The 17,468-nt window shown below is 44.0% G+C and overlaps 1 protein-coding gene across 1 annotated transcript in view; it reads left to right on the top strand.

The window, feature by feature from the left end:
• Positions 1–476: 476 nt before the first annotated feature.
• Positions 477–17,468, top strand: part of RRAS2 (RAS related 2) — a 42,330-nt gene continuing 25,338 nt past the window's right edge. The window contains exon 1 of the mRNA XM_030273833.4: positions 477–866. Within this exon, the coding sequence (XP_030129693.2) occupies positions 492–866 (375 nt within the window). The 5' untranslated portion in view covers positions 477–491. The remainder of the gene's footprint in view (positions 867–17,468) is intronic.

Raw genomic sequence — 17,468 nt, 5'->3', positions numbered from 1 at the left:
ACATGATGAAGAGTGGCGAAGGGCTTTAGTCACTGTACCTTTTTCCCATTTTTCCCTCTTGGTGGGAAGCGACGTTAGCGACGCTTTGGCTTTAAACCTCTCCGCGCCTTGGCTCTGCGAAGGGTCACCAACACCTCCCTCCCCATCCCGTGGGCATCCAGAGCCTCATGAATGTTGATGAGGCACTCAGACGGGCGCCCCACCAGAGCCCGTGGGGACACCGCTAATGAGCTCCGCGGCTCTCTGTCTGCCGGGGGCGGCGGGGACACCGGGGGACACCGGGGGCCGCCGCCACCACCCGCACGCCACAAACGCAGCGGCGTGCCGGTGCCGCGGGCGGGCATCATGCATATGCAAGAGCTCATTAGCATGGCGCTGCGCGGACCACGCCCCCTTAGCCCGTTTGTACGGCGGTTCCCCGCTGGCCCCGCCCTCGTGCATATCCCACCCTAATTAGCATGCAGATAAGGGTGCCCCGCCCCCTCATTAGCATGGCGGTGCGCGGGCCCCGCCCCCGGCGGCCATTAGTGCCGCGGCGCCCTGGCTGCGGGGGCGGGCGGTGCTGCGCGCTCCGCTCCGCTCGGCGCTGCCGCTCCGCACGGCGGGCCGGGCGCTGCTGCTGCCGCTGCTGCCGGCGGCGCTCGGCGCGGCGGGGCCTGCGGCTGCTCAGCCCCGGCGGCACGACGAGGAGAGCGCCATTGAGAGAGGCGGGCGTCGGACCCCGCGGCGGCGCTGCCGCGATCGCCCCGCTCGGTTCCCCCATGGCCGCGGGCTGCAGGGACGGCCCGGGGCAGGAGAAGTACCGGCTGGTGGTGGTGGGCGGCGGCGGCGTGGGCAAGTCGGCGCTCACCATCCAGTTCATCCAGGTGAGGGGCCGCGGCGCCCGGGGGGAAGCGCTCCGCCCGCCGGGGCCTGGGCGCTGCCCGGCGCGGGGGGGCCGGGGCTGGAGCCGGCGCGGCGGGCGGCAGCTCCCGGCGGCGCCGTGGGATGCTGCCGGCGGGGCAGCGGGAAGCGCGGGGCGGGGAGGCGGCGGCGTGACCTTGAGGGGCTCGGGGCGGCGGCGGTGGGGCCGGTGCGAGCCCCCGGGAAGGTTCTGGAGGGCGGGAAGAGGCGGCCGCCGCCCCCGGCCCGCCGGGCGCCGCCGCCGGGTGGGGTTCGCCGGCCGGGCGCGCTGCGCTCCGGGCGCCGCGGCGCTCGGGACCGGCGGCTCCGGTGTGGCGGGCGGGGTCCGGCCCCGCGCTCCGCCCGGGAAGCGGCAGGCGCGGCCGGGGACCGGTGACACTCGGCGTCCGGCTCCGAAATAGCTGCTCCGGGCTGAGCATCTTGTGGTGGCCCGGCAAGGGGCCGGGAAGCTCCCGCGGCTCCCCCCGAGAGAAGGGGCGTTTGGGGCACTCTGTGCGAGCTGGGACCAGCCAGCGCCCACCGCCCCTCGGAACGCCTGCTTTTCATCCTGCAACTTGCAGACAATTGAACTTTTTCGTCTATTCGTATTCAGTAAAAAACACGCCAGAATAGGCGATACTAAGAGTGCGTGTCAGTGTTACGAGGAAGAGCCCGTTTTCCTGTTTCGCCACGAATTCAGCCGTACCTCCTTTACTTATTTTCATCCTCTGCCCTGTTGCTGTTAGGTTTTCTACCTCTGTTTATGGTGGTAGGAGGAGACAACTACTTGCGTTCTTCTTGTGCTGTTGCTGACGGCAGAGCAGCAAATCTGGAGAGCATGGCTTCTTGTTTGTTTTCTTTTATTCCACTGTGGAGAGCCGGTAATGCTCTACTTACCCCTAAGATGGGCTGCTTGACAGCGGGGCAGATTTGTCTTTTAATGTTTGGGGCAATGATGTTCTCCACTAATATTTTGTTACAACAAAATAGGTGTTGGGTGATCTGACAGCAAATAGACTGTTTTTTTTCATACACATGTGCGTCCATGTGTTCATTATCTCAAGTACTCTGTTAAAAATTTAAGCTCTGCAGCATAGACTAAGTAACTACATAGAAAACATTACTTTGAATTTTAGGGTAGGTACTGGATACTGGAATGCTTATAAGTTCCGATATTGTAGAGAACATTAAAAGAGGGGACCCTTTGGGAGAATTAGTTCTTTGGAACTAGTTTAGTTTGACTGGTACCTTTTGAGGTGTATTGCGCAGGTGTCTTTTGTCAGATGTGTAGGCGGCTGGTCAGTTTTTGGTAGAATACTGGCTGGTTGGTCTGTTTGAAGGTGATGGGGCTGGAATAAGTGCAGTCCTCTCAGTGTGTGGATTGAATTCCTTATTGCTTGCGTATGGAGATTATGAAACCCTGAGTTTTCTGCAGCTGGTTTAGGGTGCCATTCACTCAAGCACGGCACTGCTGCTGTAGGTGGTGTTGCCTGTGTCTCGCTGTGGCAGTCATGTGTGCATCTGGATGTGGCTTCAGTTCTGTGATGCTGCTGTCTTGGGAAATGTTGCTGAAGGGATTTCTGGATTGAGGCAGCATTGAGGGCTTTGGGATAACTTTACCTTTGCATCTGTAATTTCTACTAAAGATGTAAGGAGGGGAAAAAAGGGAAGCTCACGCTTGGTGCCTTTGTATAGCCATTTTTTAAAGAGCAATAAGGTTCTGCTGAGTACTGAATAGCTTCAATATTTGAGTACTTGTAGAAATTAATTCTTTAACCTAATAGTTTGAGCTTACATTAAATATAAATTTTGGGCCAAGTGCTGTGACTGACACTTGCCTTTCAGCAAATATCTGCAAAAGAGGAATCCGTGTCTGTTTTGGCACATATAAGGATCTTTTCAAATTAACAGCAGAAAAAATAAATAGTTCACTTTGAAAGAGTGTTGAGGGAACAGCACTGTGGTGTTAAGCTGACGCATTGAGGGTGAATTCTTCAAAACAACTTATTGTCAGTTTGCATTAAGTTATCTCCATCTTTTTGCCCTCTCCGCAGCTTTATTCTGAGATAAAATCTTGCCACTGCAAAGTGAAGTTTAGCAGAAAATTCAGCTTAAAAAAACCCCAAACAGCCCAAAACAAAACTGAATAAAAATAGCTGGGAAATAAAGACCTGGGCAGTACTTCAGGTACCTTAGAGAAGAGTTTTGTGTTATTTCCGTGCTTGCTGTGTGGTTGTGGACAATAAGAGATGAGGTTTGGTGTACTATTTATATCCCACAGCGTCTTCCTGAGCTCTTAAAGCTGTGATGTTATCAAGTGTGTGCTTTGCCATGCAGGCACCTGGGTAGTTTCTGTACAGCAAGTGTATTGCCAAATACGTTGTTTGTCTTTTAAGGCTGCACAGAAACTGCTCCAAGTTGTTTTAAAATTGATTACAAGCAAGTCACGTGCTTCATTTTTGGAATTTCTTAGGATTAAGTGACAAACGTGTAGTGGCCTTCACTAAAACATGGATCAGTACTAGCTTTTGCTACATGACAGATTCTGATGTCAGTGGAGGATTTAATTTTTTTTGCTTCTTTAGTGCTTGTGTTTAAAATAAGGCTGTCACCAACTGAAGCTTAAAAAGGAAAGTTTTTTTTCTTCTTACTGATACTAGCAGATATTTCTACACTTGGTATTGCTTTTCTTTTTAATTTTCAGTAAATCAGTATTCAAGTACAGCTTTTACTTCGGTGCTGATTGTTTTCCAGTAAATCAGACTTTTGTGGTGATAGGATATCATGAGGAAGCATGTGCCACAATTTATATTGTATTTTTGAAAGACAACAGGGGATTGATACTTGAAAATGGGAAAACTCTTCCTTGATTTCAGATAAAACAAAGGGAAGCATGAGAAAATGAGGATGTAAGAAGAACCAGTTAATCTTCTTTCTTTTGCCAGCTTTCTGGGATGTCTGCACAGCTCATCCTTCCCTGCCTTGTTTAGATGATGGTGGGGAAGCAGAGAGCATCCATTCCTACAGGAGTGGCAGTGGCTGAGGTTATGGCAGTGCACAGTGCTCCTGTGCTTGCTGTCCTGTGTGTGAGAGTATCAGCTCCTGATGATTGCTGTGCCTCAATCTGGCCTGAAGCAGCAACGTGTTTGTAAGGAGGCCAAGTGAGCAAACCCATCTCCTACAGTGGAAGCTCTCTGGTGTCCTGAGTTCAGCCTCACTGTGCTAATTAGTGCAGTGCAGAAGTGAGGTGTAACTGGTCACTTGTGTATAACTGCCTGGGTTTGCCTCGCCAACATTCATCTGACACCTTGGAGTAACTTTAGAGTTAATTAGAACATCAAAGCTTTCAGTGGTTAGATGAGTAGCGTGTTCCTCAAAATTTTTCCTCTAGGGAGGTAACACACAGCTCGATATTGCTGTTGGTGGGCCAGGATTTCATCCTGGAAATATCAGATCATTTCCTTTAAATCAGGATATGATAGATGAATTTACTGCTGTCGAGCCTGTGCTCTGGTAAGACAGGAAGTGAAGATGTTTTAATTGTAGAGGAGAGTTAATGGGATGTTGCAGCTATAAACTCTAGGAAAGCAGCAGTGAATGATAGTTCAGCATTACACCACAGCATTTTGTAAAAGGCTAAGTGGTAGAACTAAGCATTCCTTCTGTTATTGAAAACATACACAAATAATCCATCATGCTCACATCCCAAGAGGCAGAAAACTTTTAAAATGCATTGCAGCCAGTTAACTGGCCTCTTAGCAGGCTGAGGTATTTGGGAGTATGAGCTGTGCAGAGCACACAGCTGTTGCCACAATAGCTTCTCTCCAGCTGTCATGCAGAGGTCTGTCACAAAATACCCCACATTCCCTTGTAACTCAGCCCTTTGTAATATTCAGGTTTCCTTGCTCAAAGGGAATACAGCCTAGCAACTACCTAATCACCCTCTGATTTTTTTATCCTGCAGTTGCCATTTACTTCACGCTTTTTTCTTTTTTTTTTTTTGCAAAACTGAACAATATATAGCTAATTTTAGCAGTACGCAGCAATAAAGCCACTAATATTTTATTCTCTCTAGTCTGCTGTGCAAAATACTGTCTATTTTTGATCAGAATTGATAAATTTATTTGTCCTGGTGTTTCTTCCTCTTTGTAAAGCTATGGCTTTTGTTTTGTGACAATGACATGTATAGTTTTGCATGCTGAGTAGGCTTTGGTGACTTGTATGAATGTATTAGTTAATAAATGTCACTAGATCCTTGAGATGATATTGGATGGATGTAATTCAATGTGGCTGAGTTAATTTAGTTTGTCAGTCAGCTTAAGGTAGTGCATGAACGTGTTTGAAACTGCTAAAACACTTAACACAATACAAAAGCTGTGTAGGGTTTCAGTGTTTGGAGCTTTTTAAATTTGTTTACTGATTTCATGCTGTATTTACAAGCTCAAATCATACTGCCAAGTTTGTAAAAGAAAATACTTTTCCTACTGCCCTTAAAGTGCCTGTAACAAATTCTGATTGGAGCTGAGCTTACTGTTCCACTCACTAGTGAGTAAAATGAGTTGGATATAGATTTTTGACTCTTTAATTTTAATATCACACACTTTGTCCAAAAGCAGGCATATGACTTGTAGATGGACGGCTGAGCAGTTGTTCAGGCTTTTTTTCCCCTTTTTCCTTTCCTTTTGCAAACTGCTACTTTCACAAGACTGTTCTCATTAACTAGCAATTAACCCAAAGGTGGGTTATCTCAAAGTGTCTTTTATCTCTGAAATAGCTGTTGGGCAACAAAACAGCTTGTTCTGAATTTTATGCTCTATATGTGAATTCCAAGCTCCAAAATAGAGTAGTAAAGTAGATTGAAAAGCAACAACTGAATGTGCAGCTGGTGTTGGAGCCAGCATGCTGGGTGTTTGACAGACCCTGATGTCTTGGTGCCCCACTTCCCTGTGCTGGACTTGGGGTGTGCAAATCCCTCCACAGTTTCTGGGTATTCTGACTAACCCTCGGTGACCGTCAAAAAATGCTCTTGGAGTAAGCGTGTAGCAAAGTAAAGGAATAAAATGCCACGGATTCCAGGCTGCAGATTCACGCAGGGCTATGCTGGGACTGGTATGCTCACACTGAGATAAAGCCTGGGGCCTCCTTACAGTAACTCTAGGTGACAAAATACAGTTTAGGAGCAACTGATTGTCGACATCTGTTGAGGTTAAAGGTGGGAAGTAAAAATCCCAATCAAAACAAAGGACTTGTGGTGCAGTCACCTGGAATAATAAGGGCTGCTTGTTGCTCCTCTTATGAAACTTGAACTGCTGGGCTCCTTGCTTCCTGCAGCACTGCTACCAAGCAAAGTCTGGGCTCGCTCTGGTTACAGATCTGCAGCCTGGGAATGTAGTAGGTGACTTCAGGCTTGCCTTGCAGGCAAGCAAGCAGGAAACCTCAGGCTGCATATGAGTGTTCCAGTATAACCAGCAGTGGCACAATGAATCCTGTCATCTAGCACTCCTGCCTCCTACTAGTGCACACACAGGGTAGAGCTGAGCTGCGTTCAAAAGCTGCCACAAATTTGGAGCAGTGCTTAAATTCTGAGATACTCACCATTCTGGTTTTGAGTGATTTACAAATTTTTTTCCAAAATGAAATTCCCTTGGGATAACTTAACCCCCGTGGCAGTCCGAGAGCGCCTTTCTGTGTGCTAACTCCTAGCAGCGGTTGCTTGTATAGCGAGTAAATATTGACGTACCTTTTGGTTATCAGGTCGTCTTCTACTGCCACTTGCACAAGGAGTCCTGGCACAGTTTCCCAGAGCTCTGCCTGGCATGCCCTTTGCACTCCCAGGGATGAATAGGCAGCCGCTGGCCTCTAGCCCTGTGCCTCCTTCCCGTACTAGAGGGAGAGGCTCCTGCCTCTACTTTTGGCTAGAGCTCTGAATTCCAGTGCTCAGTAGTGGTAGTGGAGGGTGGCTTTTATAAGTAGGGCCCTTATATTCCAAGAGTTTGGAAGGGCCTAAATGGCTCATGTTTGTATACCTTGTGCAACCTGTTCGCACTTAACGAAAGCATTCCCGGCGCTGCAAATGTTGTGACTGAACTCCTTGAAGTATCCAAAGATAAATAGCAGCTTCATGAAGTGGAATGTAGCAGGCTTCTGGAAGCTGGGTTTGCTGCAGACCTTCCCAGATTAGTCAGTCTGCAGGTCTAGACTGGTGTGACGCAAGCAGAGAACTTCTCCCTTTGTTCCAACAATTCAGGTGACTTAACTGCGCTGGTTTGGTAGTCTTGTTCTTCAGTTATGGCCAAAAGGCAGCGTTAAAAGGAAAATGGAACCAGAGAAATGCACCACTTCTTGTTCTAGTTCAAGAAGTACGTAAAATCAACATTAAAACAGAAATCATGCCTATAATTGGTATTTTTTTTTAAACTTGTTGCTCTGCATAGGGCATGTCCAAAGATTTCTGGATGCAACAACCGAGACAAACTCTTACTGTGAGGAGTAGGAGGCAACCAGATTGAAAAGTTTAATTGCAAATAATGCACTTAGGTGATGTTGGCCTCCAAGTACAAAGCCGTACAAAGTTGCTGGAGTTCTGTTTTGAAATTCTGAGAGATAGCAGTGGTAGCCTGCTGCTACAAATTTCTAGTTAGATGCCAAGTGAATTATTTCTGTCTGGGCAGTGGGTGGGATACTTTCTGTTCACCTTGAATGGTATCCTTTATGAGGACATGCTCTGTGACTGTGAAAAACTTTTTTCATGTCTGTTTTTTATCTTTTCTTTCCTGTTTTGTATGCTCTGTGTTATGGCTCAAGTGTGGTTGCAGCTTAGGTTTGGGATAGCCTGTAGAGCACTTAACAGGAGCAGGTAACACAAGGAAAATATTTTTCTTCTCTTTATAACTTGGTTACTTAAAGTAGATAGCAGACAAGGAATGTTTGGTTAATATGTTTGTTTTGCCTTTTCTTACTTTTTTTCCACCATGCACATACTTAAGCTGGTCACATCCTAGCACGTGAAGTTCGTGGTACACATTGATGCTTCTGGATGGAACTTTGGTGAGGTTAAAATTACTGTTTTGTAGATTGCTTGCTTTTACTAGGTTGTTTTTAAGAGGGTTGACTGGATTGCTGTGCCTGGATTGTTCTTGGTTAAGCTAAAGAAGGTCATGTATTCACATTTGAAGTGCTCAGTCTTGAGGCTAATCAAGCATTGTGTGCAAGCGCTGTTGTGGCAGCAAGGTCAGGGATTCTGATCTGCTGCTGGAATGGGAAAGGCTGGAGAACTTGGACAATACGGCGAGCCTCAAACCTGACTGAGTGAGGGCTGCTGCACTTCTCTAGTCGTGTGGGGGAATGCTATAAACTCTGCTTACAGAGGGAGATCCTGTTGGATGATGCAGTTCATGGTGAGTCTTCATAACACACAAATGTGCTCATGCTAAACCCTTAAAAGGACTAAAGAGGAAAAGGTGCCTCTGGAAGAGGCATGTGTGGAGCTCCCCAGAACTGCAGTTGGCAAGTGAGGGCTGTATGTGTGACCACGAGGGCTGTGCTGGTGCAGATGGGGACTGGAGGGCCTTGAGAGCAAGGGCAAGTTGATTGTTTGGTTTTTGGAAGGGACTGACAGTAGGGAGGCACAAGGCTGGGGAAATATTTTTTTGTTCTTCAAGCCTGAAGAAACAGGGTTTTGCTGTAACTGAATAAGCTTGATAAGCTACTACTACAAGTAAGGAAAAATGTTCAAAAGGTCCCCTTGCTGCCACAGCAGTTTGCCATTATAGCTATTTACTCCCTCCAGTGCACCGAAACTCCTCAAGCCATCGGAGTTAAAAATAACCAGGGAATGTTTTTACCCGGGATCAGTTACCCTGTCTGGTTCACTGTGCAGCTCTGCAAACAACTTCATCTGGCAGTCAAGCTCATTTAACCAGGCCTGCACCAGCTTCTCAGTTGTGAGCAGAAAGTGAAGTGTAGTTTTCAGTGAATCCAGATAGGAATGAGTTCAGGCGATAGGAATGTATGCAGAAGGGCACTATTAAAGATAGCATAAAGTGCTGGCTGCTGGGACCAGCGTGCTTTAATAATTAACTAGATGTTAGCACTGACACGTAAAAATGGTGCAGTTGAAGGAAGAAAATTAGTGTAACACTTACAAGCAAAGTACTCCACAAAGGTCTTTATTCAGGGGACCTGTGAGAAGCATTATTTCTCAGCAGATTAGCTGTGGGTACACACATTTATAATTATCAAATGTGCCACTTTCCTCAAGTATTCTAAGCCAGAAAATAAACTTGAGCTTCCACACAACTTGCCAGCAAAGTATTCTTCCAGTCCTATTCAGAGTATTCTGTAACTGTAGTGATATAATACGTTGAGTCACCAGTTATATTTGCTAGGAAAAGAAATTTGAAAATCACTCTCGTTACCATGTCGAGTTTTCCCAACAAAGCTAACAACTTGGCTCATATTGCAGAGCATCTTCAGTATTCCTCATTTAAGCAGACATAAATTTATAAACCTGCAAGCAAATCTGAGCGTTTTGGTTCATATGTGGTAAGTAGACCATGAAATGGTAGGATGCCAGTGTGAAAAATCTGGCATCTTTGGGTAGAAAAATGATCTACTAAATTTCTTCTGTTATTAGACTTGTTCTGTGCAGGGAAAATAAGTGGGATTACAGTAATATGCACTGCTTGAGGTAGGGAGTTACTTAACTGTGTGTTCATAATATTTCTGTGTTTCTCCCTCCTTTTAAGAAGGTGCTTTATGATCATGTGAAAAGGTACCTGTCTGTAATATAATTGTATACGTGCTGCCAGCAGTACTAAAGCAGCATGCAGTGTTTTCCTCTACTAGCTCACAATAACAAGCCTTCATTAGCAAAACCCAATAAAGTAATGGTGATGTATTTAAATGGATTCTGGCTTTGCATGACCCAGTATTACTGAGAATGCAATAATGAGTGTATTTGAACTTTGCCTTGCAATTTTAGTTGCTGCTTAGGGTTTTTTTTTTTCCCTAGTAGCTTGTGTTTGAAGTCCTCCAGAAACACAGCATCTTTGCCTTTGCGTCCTATTCTGCCTCCTCTCAGACCCCAAACTATGTTAACTGAATCTTGACCATGTCCTGAGCAATTTCCAAGATGCACCCATGTGTGCTGCATCACTTTGATTTCCCATACTTTGATTTTCCTTAAACTGATGTTCCCCCTCCTTCTGAAGCAGGTTTGCATCCTGATGGGATTTCTCAAAATATCTTGGATGGAGGTGATACCCTCCTGTACTCAGCAGCACTCCTGAAGTGTTGCAGCAAATTCTGAAGCTTTTTTCTGATGTGTGTATGTCATGATAAACATTTTCCAGACCCTCCAATTTGAAAGTGAGCCCGTGAGGCCAGGATCCTTCTTAGCACATCAGCAAAGTTAACCAACTGAGCTTTGTTTTACCATCTGAGAGTACTTAAAGGAGAACTTTTAAACTGTGGAGATAATCTTACTTCTATCTCTGTAGGGGCCTTAAGAAGAATGTTTGTTGTGGTTTTTAGAAGTAAATTGTTCTGTCTGTGGCATCCAGTGGACCAACCACTTTGAATGTCCTGCCTTGCTGCTTTTATTGCTGGCTCTTAGCAGGTTGTCACCAAGCCACAGTGTTGTTGTCTGCTTAGCTTTGGTTTGGAGTCTTGTGCTTCCAGCTCTTTTGAGTTGGTTTAACTTATTTCTCTAGCTGTTGGGACAATATTATTTCATGTTGTACAAGTGATACTACTAACTGAAGGAGTGCTAAACCTTAAAGCTCTTGTCTGGTTTGATTGCTGCATGTTTGACCTGCATGCCATACCTGGAATACAGGAGGTTAAATCCTCTGGAGGCACTCCAGAATCATCAAGAAATTATCAGAAGGGAATCAGACTGCTCACTGTAACTTCTTGAGCATGATTTTAGCATTACATTTTACATAAAAACCAGGCCTTCTTATGTAATGTAATTTAAGGTGCTCCTGCTTCTAGCAGTTACGTGGTTTGTAACTTGCTCTGTCATACCGCGTCAGCCCCGGGGTGATGCTGTAGAAAGGCTCACAAACGTCCAGGTGGAATTGGAAGAATTCTCTGTAGCTCATGGGAACAAACAGAGCCATGGTGAGACCCTGGAGCAAGCAGGGTGGGTGGGACAGGCGGCTGCTTCTGCAGCAGGTTAACCACAGAAGATGAAGTGTGTACAACTGGCTGCAGCCTTGTGCAATGGGGGGGGAAGTTGACCCATTCTGGGGTGCAGGCTGAGACTTAAGGGTAGTTGTTCCTCTTGCACAGGGCACAGGGAGAGTTGTGAAATGCCCCCTGTGTGTAATCCTGATGAGCAAATCCTGCTCTCGGGAAAGAGGGTCTTCAGCTGAAGCCTCTCAGAGGTCAGACTGTGTCAGAGCAGCTAATGGAGCAAGAGGTTTGATTTTGTTCAGGTTCAGGTTGTGATGTCAAGGCAGCTCTTAAGTTTTTGAGGTGTGGTCTTCTGGCTGATCCAGCTGCTGTAGGAGCCTGCACATCTCTGAGTCTGCCTGGCAGAGGGTTTGCTCTTTGATCTGTCCTGAGAACATTACTTAGTGCAAGGAGACGTTTTAACCAGAGTGCTTCGCTTTCATCAAGGATGTTTAAAACCTGAAGCATTTCTGAATTCCTCTATCTGTGACCTAAATCTACTAACTATAGAAAATGTTTTGTCTCGCGTGGAGTTTCTGCTTTGTTTCTATCTGGCTGGAGCAGTACAACCAAATATATTGCTGCAGACATCTCAACTTCTTTGAATTTAAAAAAGACACTTGAAAGCTCAGCTTTTGAAGTAGCTAAAGACATCTTTTCCTTCAGCTGACTAGACGTTTTTGCACCCATTAGAATGGATATAATGTCTATCAGGTAACTGGCAGATTTGACAAATTATTTTTGTCTGTTAAACTATTTTTAGTCATGTATATCCTACAAAACTTGACAAAATTCACTAGCATTTGTAAATTTGAAATTGCCCCGTGTCTCTGTTGGTGGGACTGTATGGGAAAAGAGCCTCAGATCTGAAGTAGTCGACTTCCTTGTCCCATTATCTGCCTTCTGCCCAGTAGGTTACATTCCACACATTTTTAATAGTGGCTTCCCCTCCTCCTTAGCTGCTTTGACTTGTTTTGTGGGAGGGTTTGAGTATTTCAACTGACACTCCAGAGGTTTTCTCCCAAAAAAGGAAACTGATAATAAAATTGTTCATTTAGAGCAGATTTTTAAAATAATCGAGTCTGTGCTGATCTGGGTGTCTGTTGGAATTGTGACCTGGGATTTTAAAATCCAGTTGAATTTGGGAATTTGCTCAAGGTTTGAGTTATGGGGTTTTTTTGTGTTTTGGTTTTTTTTTGTTGGGTTTTTTTTTTTTTTTTTTTTGTCGTTTAAGAACGAAAATTGCACCTTGAAATTCTATCTTCTGTGCATTTCTTCAGTTTACAAATACTCTGAAGAAAATAAGAGCCCTCCATCCCTTGAGCTGATCTCCTGGAAAAGATCCTGGATGCCTGCCTGCATGAGGGAAGGTGGTGATCTGGAGGAATTTGTTCAGGGTGATTTCAGAAGATGAATAATTTAAACTGCAGCCACTTTCTTCAGACTAGATAATTGAAGCTGGGTTTTCTAGCAGCTTATGTTCAAACTTTAAAAATTCCCTGCAGCTCATGTACTTTAGGTAGCTGTTTTGTACATGAGTTAATCCCATGCCAGTTGAGTAGCGTGAGAAATTTAAAAGTATCTCAGCTTTCCCCTGTGCTAGGAGTTATGAGCTGCTGCTGTGACTGCCTAGCACTATTCACCTGGTTATTTATTATGTCTTTGTAACTTCTTCCTTGAACGGATTGTCTCTCCTCAGTCCAGAAAACACATAATGCATACAGGGAAAGGGAGTCGTGCTACTTGATAACAAACCCCATGTTCTGTTATTGCTGACTGAACATCTCCAAGTTGGAGCAGTGACTTTTGCCAGCTCACAGGCTGTGCTTTGAGGTGTGAGCTGTTAGGCTGCCTGCTCTCCCAGCACTGGGCTGCCACTGCCATTCCCAGGAAGATTTCCCCAGATTTGTTTTTATGTCTTCAGGATCTGACGGTCATTTCCTAAACCTGAAGCATGTAGACTGTCAGTGCCAAAAGTTACTTGAAGAGGTCTTTGTTATAACTCTGCTTTCCTGGTTAAAAAAAAATATATATTTATGTGTGTATATATATATATGAAAAACAGTAATGCATTAGTGGGATTTGATTCTGTCCCACATGTTTGTAACACATACAGTCCCTCCAGGCAGCTTTGAGTTTTGGTCATTATGAAAGGTTGAGTTTAACACATGCACAGGAAATGAGTCTTCTAAGACTTATGACTTAAATTAAAATACTTTCTAATGCTGGAAGAAAGCTCAAAAGAGAAACTACTTCCCTTTAATTGGTAGCATCCAGCCTGTCTTTGTAAATAACATCAGCTTTGCAGCCTGTTAAACGCTGGCAGAGCTGTGTGGTGCTAATGCTGTGATCAGAGGGACATTCACACTCTGCTACATCCAAGTTAAGCAACAAGAAGATAAGGTCTCCTGAAGGGTTTCTGGACTGCCTGTCCAGAGGCTTCACCTGTGATTACTGCAAATCTGAATAGTCCATTATTCTGAGTGTGAAGAAGTTGAAAAACCTGTTTCTAATCTATAAAAATTGAGAGAAACTAATGTGTTTTCCTGTGGTTTTGGTGCAGAAGGCTGTCTGCCTGTGCATTCCACACTCTGTTTTCTCTTCACTGAATGCCTTAACCACAAGATCTCTACTTGGTATAATATGGGAGCGGAAATAGCAGTAGGTTTTTTTTTTTTTTTTTTTTTTTAAAGCCAAGAAAAAAAACCCCTCCGATCAAACCCACTGCATTCTAAAGCTGCTTTCTGTAAGTAAACAAATTGAAGGTCTTTGCATACTGCTCACACATTTTTAGATGGCATTTGCTGTACTGCTGCCTCTTTATACCTTTAAATGGAACATTTGCAGGAGTTCTTTGCTCAAGAAAGCAATCAAATAATGATGCTTTCTGCTTATTTGACACGATACTTCATTGTGTGTGCCTGTCAGACCAGGAGAGAATGTTGCACGTTGCAATTTGAATTTAGATGTTGCTCTGTAGATCAATTTCCAAATGAAAGCAAGTGGCTTTAGGTGATGGAGTATTTTCTTGCCTTCAGGGCAGGATGTTTTAAGATTTCTTCCCTACTAGATGTATGGTAAAGCCACTTTTTCACGTGCTGTTAACCTGTTAGTAGCAAGTTAGCAGAGGTTGGAGTTAAGAGTTAGTAACAGTGCAGAAGGACTGACATGTAGTGAATCTGGTTGGTTTGCTATGAGTCCCTTACTTCTGTACACATTCTGTACTGGGCTTGGGTAATTTACTTGTTAGCTACTCATTTCCTGTCAGTGTGAACTTGCTCACAGAGAGAACAACTTGAATTTTGTTTGTTTCTAATATTTTTGTTTTTGGATTTTGTAATTGCTGCATTTCATGCTACAGAAGCTCTTGGGTTGCCTTCTCTTTTCTTGTTCTTTGCACGGGATAGCAAGACCTTTTTGTGCTGTCCCTTCTGCACACTGGAATCAGCCTCTGCAGGACTATGGCCTCCAGAAATAAAGTGAGGATTGGAGGGATTGCTTTGGAGAGGACTAAAAAGCAAGTAAGAGCAGCAAAGAGTGACATTTCAGGAGTATTGGCTCCCCTCCTGGAAAGTCTTATAGGACTTGTCAAGTTGAAAGACTATAAACTAATATAATGTGGCTGATTATGGCATGTAAGTATTACTTGGCATGTTGAGATGATAAACAAAAAGGATCTTCCTTGTAAGTTGGTCCTAGACTGTGGGGAAATCTAATACTTTTTGTGCTGTTTGTGGAATTTGAAGAAGTAGCCTCTTTTCTGAGCTTGCTATATGCCTATGTTGGTCTAACATGGTTTTCAAAGGCAAAATATTTTGGTAATAAACAAATTAATTTACTTTTGTGGCAGTGGCTGTTCACAGTGTATGTCCTGAAGAAGGTAGTTTACTTCACGGAAGACTTGTTGCAAGTTAATAATCATAAAATCAGAGGGAGAGATAGCAGCTTCTAGTGGAACCAGCTTGTCTGAAGTGGAGAAATACAACTAACATGATCAAATTATTTTTCATCAGCCCTTGTCTTTCTTACCTTTGATCATCCTTGTAGGTGGTTTAGACAATAAACCACCTCGTAGGTGGTTTACTAATGCCTTTCATGAGCTATATTCATCTGATGTGCACCTCTGTTTTTCAGATAATAATGCTTTTCTCCTCAACTAATGTCTGTAAAAGAATAATGTATAGAGAAATCAGCCTGTATCTTCTAATGCAAATGAAGTAAAAATCATGTGGTCTGGCTGCCTTGTGCAGGCTGGCTTGTAAGTTTAGAAAACAAGTTTTATTTGAGAATTTATGTAAATTCTTTGTAACAATGATTGCACACAGGGCAGAAGGGAAATCACCTTGCTGGAAACCCCCGGAGCAAATCTTGACTATATGCTGTTACTGAACTGAAGTATCTGAATTTGAACCCTTAGTTTTTAAGTTCACACCTTTGACACTCTAAAAATCCCAAAGCCTGCCAGTCTTCTTGAGGTGGTGATGATAAACTGGTCAGTGTGAATATGCTGTAGGAGAAAAATTAATTCTTTGCATATTTAGGTGTGCCTTCCTTATTCTCCCTTAAATCTTGAAAACCTGCTAAAATACTAGATTATTTTATTCAGAACAGGAGTAGCATGAGAGGGAGAGAAGAATTTATTCCGTTCAAGTGCAAAGGTTTGTGTGGACCTATCAAAGATTTAGCTCTTAGGAAATGGTGACAGAAAACTGGGCTCATATCTGTTTAAATAAGCACATAAAGTTACAGTTTTGCAAAAGGATGAGAAAAGTAGTTTGTTTACCTGAATGGAGCTGAGATGTATTGTGCGTAGTCTGATGGTGCTTCTGTCCTCTTCAAGTTGGGCTGGAGCATTTCCCTAAAGCTAAGCATGTGCACAGAGCAAGATCTCTCAGCCAAAAGTCTGTCCTTTGTGTTGATGGTTGGTCTGCTAAACCTTGGGATTCCATTCTAGAGATACCATCTTGTCAGGATTTGTGTTCCTGCAGCATATATGGTGATCCAGAGTTTTTTAATATGAGGTGAAGAGCGAGGAAAGAGTGCAGGAAGTTTCTAGATGCAGTGGAGGTTTGCATGCTCTTGATGGTCTCACGTTCTGTAGATGCAGTTAATAGTTTTCAGAGTTTGCTGCTGTACTGTTGGAAGAGCATTTTGATGTTAAAGCCCTGTTTGCTGTGTTAATCTGCTTGCCCAATTACTTAAGGAAAGCTGTGTTTATAGATGACAGAACCAAGAGTGGAGAATGACTGTCTGAGGGTCCTGCTGTCACAGCAGGTGTGGCTGGGTCCGGTCCGTATATGGAGCACTTGTGCTTCAAACAAGGAATTACAATAACTATTGTTTCATGAGAAAAGCTCGCCACTGGAGAGCTCAGGTTCAGTCGGAGCATCCAGCTCTGGAAGGAAATCAGGCACTGTTTCCCTTCATCAATTCATGTGCTTCTGAATGGGAAATGTTTGCTCTTAATTTGATCTTTAAACTCTTCTTCCCCTTGGAGGAACTTCACTCACAAATGGGTAGAGAACTATTTTGGAAACTACTCTAATGTACTGCTAAGCAGGATATTGGAGAAGAAAATACTAAACATATTTTCAGTGATCCTATGGTCTATGTGACTCTAGAAAATGCTTGTAGCTCAAGCTGTGAATTCCTCAAGTAATGATGGTTTGCCTGTAGATGTGGTGTTCAATACAAATAATATTTTTTATCTGTTACTTAGAATCAGCTTCACCATGGGAAGTGATGGTGCTCGGTGAGAAATTGCTCCAATCTTTCATTTGCCTTCTTTACTGCTACCATAAATGGCCATACTGTAAAAACATTAGTTGACTGTGTGTGGTATTAAATTGTGTAGCATCTCAGCTGAATGCTTGCTTGCAGTTTCTTGATGTGGTTCGTCACAGATGTGGCTTTTTGACACGTGAAAGTAGGTGTTTGCACTTAAAACTAGTTTGTGGCATGAAGTAGATCTTAACGTTAGGACAGGTCTCCCAACATGCATCTTGAGTGTGCTGTGTCTCTGGGTTTTAATGGAATGTGAATGGTCCCTTACAGGAGCTGTTTGGCCTTTTTGCTTTAGTTGTAAAAGCATGTGGTTTGGGGTTAATTATATTCTCACTGAGGTAGAACAATCCTTGCTTTTGAGATATACATGCTCTAAAACTGCAAAAGCCAGTATTAACATCCAACTGGGTGGGTCCTCCAACTCAAAATCATGTGAAATATTCATCTAACAATCACAGAATCAGTTAGGCTGGAAAAGACCTCTGAGATCATCAGGTCCAACCTTTGACTGATCTCCACCATATTACCTAGACCATGGCACAAAGTGCCTCATCCAGTCTTTTGAATATTCTTAACATTAACATCAGTGCCATAGATAATTAATTAATGTTATCTCCACCTTT

This window comes from Taeniopygia guttata, chromosome 5 (assembly GCF_048771995.1).
Source record: "Taeniopygia guttata chromosome 5, bTaeGut7.mat, whole genome shotgun sequence".
Classification (NCBI taxonomy): Eukaryota; Metazoa; Chordata; class Aves; order Passeriformes; family Estrildidae; genus Taeniopygia; species Taeniopygia guttata.
Note: the sequence above shows the minus strand (reverse complement) of the source record. Positions and strands in the feature narration are given on the sequence as shown.